Here is a 5,277-nt window from a genome sequence, read left to right as displayed (position 1 = left end):
TATTTGGAAATATTACACCTTGTTTTTCAGTGATCAAATCAAAGACAAGTAACATTTTACTGTACTCTTTGGGTGTTTGTTACATTGTATTAGATTCTGGATATAAGTAAATAATTTATGTCAGTTTTTTAGTATTAATTTATTTTTGGTTTTAAATGTAGATTTTTTGACATTTATTACTTCTTTTATTGTGTCAATTTTACCCTTTCAGGTAAATAAAATAAACACATTGAAAATCTAATTTAATGCATTATTTCCTTGTAATTGAATTTTAGAATTTAAATTTTGAATTCTTTCCTTGATAATATTTATCTGAAATATGGATAAAATACAATTTAATCAATCAAAAGTAAATACCTACATATTATGCTAATCGATCAGATAAGCATCCACATGAAATTATGTACCTAACATACAGGTAAATAATAGTGTTATTATTAGCAACGAAAAAAATTTAGTGATAAATCGTGTTACTTATAAGTTATGAACATAAATTAGAAGACTACTTATAAGTCAAATACAAAATAGACAAATAAAATTATATGTTACCTATAAAAAAAAATGTACATAAAACACTATTACACGTTGTCGAAATATGAAAAAGCACGTATATACCTATGCAATAAGTAATAGGAAAATATATCTGCACCACAAGATAATATATATACAATAATATATAATATGGGAGCTAATTTTCCCACTCTCATTTTCTTTATTTACACTACTTTTTGCTTTTTAATATTTTGTAGGGATTTTTGTAGACATGTCACTTGAACTTATACATCAATTTCAATTTGTCACCTTAAAGAAAAATTTAAGAGAAATGTCACTTTAATTTTTTTAAATCCATGATTTGTCATCTGACTTTAATACCATCCAATTTTTCATTCATTTTAAGGGTATTTTAGTCCTTTTTATTTTCAAGAGTATTTTAAAAATGAAAATATCGTTAGTAATAGAAATAAAAGTTCACCTTTACTTCTCTCTCCTCCTTTCCTCGACCTGTCTATTTTAAAAAAAAAATTATTTACATTATCTTCTTATTCCTTTTTATCTTTGAGATATTCTCACTTTCTAGAAGTAAGCAGCTTTGGCCCGTGATCTGATCGTCACGCTCACATGAGAAAAAATCAAATATAAAATTTGAATCATTATCTAAATCGAATGGATCTCCTCCTGTTCCATGGACTTCCAACAAGTTAGAGAGGCAACCCAGATGTAAACTGCATTGAGAGATTAGTATTAGTATTCAAACTTGCACATAAAAAATCATCTCTCGTAATATAGGTTTCCACTAAGCTTATTTTAGCATGATATATTATACAATTACTCATATATAATCTATTTGAAGGGAAAAACTCAAAATTAGCCACTTATTATGTTCTAATTGGTTTTAGAAATTTTATATGCGGAGAGATTATAGAATATTACGGTAGTACAGACCACGTGATACATCTTATATATGTGTTAATGGATATTTATAAATACTAATTCCTCTGAGTAATTATATAATACCTCATACTTAAATGACCCTATTAATGAAAAAATCATCGTAATATGCACATGAGACGGGGCACGTAAGGATCCAGTAGATGATGACACCAAAGTGACTTAACGCGATGACGTAGTATTACATGTCGTTTGATGTTTAGAACAGCCACGTGGACGCTCATCTAGCCGTAGACTACATGTCAGTGCATTCTTTCTATAGTGGGTTAATTATTGTGACTCGACTGTTCATCACGAATGTGAAAAAGCTGTCTATTAAGAAAGTCTTTTAGTGAAGCCACGCCACTTGGTCACCAATTTTAACAACCAACCAGGCCAACCAAATATTTTCACGTACTTTCATATCATCGAAAAAGGGTTTCAAGTTGGAATCTTTTCTCACTCGATAATTAAATAAATAAAAAAGACGGATGAGTGTTAACAGACAAAAAAATAATAATTATTATAGGCTAGTAAAGGCATTCCCTATGTATATAATAGGCCAGGCTTTGCCTCAGTTTCCTTAGAAGAACAATTAACACATAACATACAGTGCATGCGTATACGCATATGGCCTTTCAATATAGAATGCTTATGCGCCTTTCAATAATGTTGCTGGCAGTACTTGTACCAGCAGCTACAAGTGTTGTAGCAACAACAAGAGCAAGCGCAAGACAAGGAGGAGAAGAAAATGAAACAGCTATGGCCCTGCCTGGCTGCAAACCCAAATGTGGTAATGTCACAATTCCATACCCATTTGGCATTGGTGACAGCCATTGTTTCTTCGGACCACGATTCCAAATCACCTGCAATGATGGGTCCACAGAACCCCGATTGATGGAATCCCGTATGATTGTCACCAACATATATCTTGAAGAAGGTGAGCTGCAAACAGAGCAGTTAGTAAACCGAGTTTGTTTTGACAGCCTAGGCAATCCAAAAGACAAGGAAGACCAAAGCAAAGGCGGGCTCAGTGTGATTCCTCCTTACACCATCTCTGGTGCCAAAAACATGTTGGTTGCGGTTGGTTGTGACACGTACGTGAACTTTGTTGGTAGCCGGGATGATCAAAACTACACAACCGGCTGCCTCTCCAAATGTCAACATGATATTAGCAGCAACGCCATTGATAAGAACGACTCTTGCTCTGGCATGGGGTGTTGCGAAACGAAGATCCCCCCTTTACTGCACAACCTGTCTCTGACGGTGTCAAGCTTTAGTCAACATGAGCCTGTATGGGACTTTAACCCCTGCGGCTACGCCTTCGTTGTGCGAAGGGGCAACTTCACATTCAGCAATACGAGTTTTCAACAACTCCGCAATACAACCCGGCTTCCCCTGGTTCTTGATTGGAAAATTGGGGACGAGTCGTGTGAAAATGCAACGAAAAACAACAAGACTTATGCATGCAAGGGAAATAGCACCTGCCATGACAAGACTTCAGGTTACATTTGCAAGTGCTTGGCAGGCTACCAAGGGAACCCATACTTCGAAGATAGTTGCCAAGGTATAATATGTTTTTATTTTAATTTCTTAATTATCTAATAGAATTTTGAAAATTGTTTAACCATACAATTATTATATATCATGGACAAACACACACACATATATATATATATATATGCTTGTTTGTTTGTGTGTGTGATAATTATTATTGCAGCTAACTAAAGCTCAAAATTAATGATATTCTTCTTGATGGATCTATGATATTTGAGTTTTACTATTTCTTTCAGATATTAATGAGTGCGATGATTTGAACTCCTGTACGAATGGACAGTGCATAAATATACCCGGAAATTACACTTGTTCCTGTGATAGTGGCTACCATAACCTGGACAATATTACGTGCATCGAAGTTCCCAATGCAAAACGCTGGAAAATTTTGCTGGGTACGTATTTATTTTACATATAAGTCAATCAATGAAACATATATTCAACACACAAGCAGTATATTAGTTAATATTATTCATGAATCAATGAAACAAAATAGTAGGTAGACAAAAAGAAAAAAGAAAAAAAATCATGAATTAAAAAAGAAAGAAATGAAATAGCTAGCTGATACTTGCCTAAATGATAATTAAATTACGAAAATCAGTTTTGACTCTATATATATATGGTTTTCAATTTATTGCAGGTGTGTCATTGAGCTTCTCTGTTTTAGTGGTTGCAATTCTTTGGAAATATAGGAAAAGTAGGAAAAAAAGAGAAGAGAATCTCAGACGAATATACTTTAAAGAGAATGGTGGCGAACTTTTGAAGGAAAAACTAGGGAACAAAGCCAGAATCTTTACTGAATCAGAAATTCAGGAGGCCACAAACAATTATGCTGAAAGAAACGAACTTGGTAGGGGAAGGTATGGAATTGTTTACAGAGGAATACTAGATAAACAAGAGGTTGCCATAAAGAGGCCAAAAATTGATGACCAAAAACAAATTACCCCCCCAATTGATGACCAAAAACAAATTACCCCCCCAATTGATGACCAAGAACAAATTACCCACAAGAATCAATTTGCTGAGGAGATGACTGTTCTTTATCAAATCAACCATAATAATGTTGTGAGATTCGTAGGTTGTTGTTTAACGACCAAAACACCAATTTTGGTTTATGAGTTCATCAGCAAAGGCAGTCTTTATAAGAGTATTCATGTAAAAGAAGGCGAAAAACCACTACTTTCATTGGAAAAGCGGTTGAAGATAGCAGCCGGGACGGCAGGAGCCCTAGCATACTTTCATCACGACACTTTCATGCCAATCATACACGGTGATGTGAAAACTGCTAATATACTATTAGATGAGAATTTCACGGCAAAAGTGTCTGACTTCGGAGCATCAAGACTGGCTCCTAAAGATGAGAATCAAAAATCAACTTTAGTCCAGGGAACGGTCGGATACGTAGACCCTGAATACCTTCAGTCAAACACCCTAACAGAAAAGAGCGACGTCTATAGCTTTGGAGTTGTGCTAGCGGAGCTGTTAACAAGCCGAAAGGCAGAGGAAAACCTAGCAAATGACTTTGTTGCCTCGGTGGAAGGGGGTAAGTTGGGTCAAATTCTTGATGAAAAAATAGTGGAGGGACTTGATGAAGAAATAGTCAGAAAAGCTGCTGATCTGGCAAAAAGATGCTTGAAGTCAAGAGGGGAGGAAAGGCCTTCCACGAGCGAAGTAGCCGCAGAGCTAAAATTATTAGTGCTGACCATGCCACAACATCCAAGTGGAGGAGGAGGAGAGGCCAATAATTAGTTGACTTGTTTGTTGTTCCATGTCATCACCATATTATCTATATATGGTATTATTAGCGATTGTAAATTTGTTGTGTGCTTTACTTGTTATCTATGTATTGTAATTTTTATTTTTTTATTTTTTTGCTCTCGTATGTGACTAGATTTGCATCCTGTTCAAAGTTGGTTTTCTATATTTAAGGATGTTATGAATTCAAGATTTTCTGATTGAAATGTATGTATATAGCAAAAGACAAAGAACAGTAAAATATTCAAAATGTCAAAAAATACTCTTTGTTAATTAGGTTTATAAAATAAAATAAGAGATAAAATAGTAAAACCAAAATGTAGAATTTAAAAATAAAATTAAAAAAAGTTAAGTAGTTAATTGAACAATCTGATTTTGTTTTTGTTTTCTTTAAAATTTTTCATTGCTGCTTATTTTTTAAAATTATCTCAAACATATTCCTTCTAAAAAAAATATACTCAATATTTAATTTTAAGAGGCTAGTGGGAATAAAGGAAGTATTTTAGCAGCATTGTCCAAACAAGGTGTTAAGTTCCTTTT

At 33.9% G+C, this 5,277-nt stretch overlaps 1 protein-coding gene across 1 annotated transcript; it reads left to right on the top strand.

Annotated features, from left to right (window-relative positions):
- Positions 1-2,058: 2,058 nt before the first annotated feature.
- Positions 2,059-4,731, top strand: LOC117624281 (wall-associated receptor kinase 2-like). Its single transcript, XM_034355434.1, has 4 exons — positions 2,059-2,995; positions 3,222-3,377; positions 3,623-3,921; positions 3,991-4,731. Exons 1-4 carry the CDS (start codon positions 2,059-2,061, stop codon positions 4,729-4,731), a joined length of 2,133 nt encoding a protein of 710 aa, XP_034211325.1.
- The last annotated feature ends 546 nt before the right edge of the window (positions 4,732-5,277 follow it).

This window comes from Prunus dulcis, chromosome 4 (genome assembly GCF_902201215.1).
Source record: "Prunus dulcis chromosome 4, ALMONDv2, whole genome shotgun sequence".
Classification (NCBI taxonomy): Eukaryota; Viridiplantae; Streptophyta; class Magnoliopsida; order Rosales; family Rosaceae; genus Prunus; species Prunus dulcis.
The sequence above is the reverse complement of the archived record's forward strand: the minus strand, read 5'-3'. Positions and strand labels throughout refer to the sequence as shown.

Excerpts from the sequence above, each read along its gene's own strand:
- LOC117624281 (XM_034355434.1), top strand. The coding sequence starts at position 2,059 with ATGGCCTTTCAATATAGAATGCTTATGCGCCTTTCAATAATGTTGCTG. Across the intron at positions 3,378-3,622 it reads ACGCTGGAAAATTTTGCTGG|GTGTGTCATTGAGCTTCTCT; the intron begins GTACGTATTTAT and ends AATTTATTGCAG. Across the intron at positions 3,922-3,990 it reads AAATTGATGACCAAAAACAA|AAGAATCAATTTGCTGAGGA; the intron begins ATTACCCCCCCA and ends CAAATTACCCAC.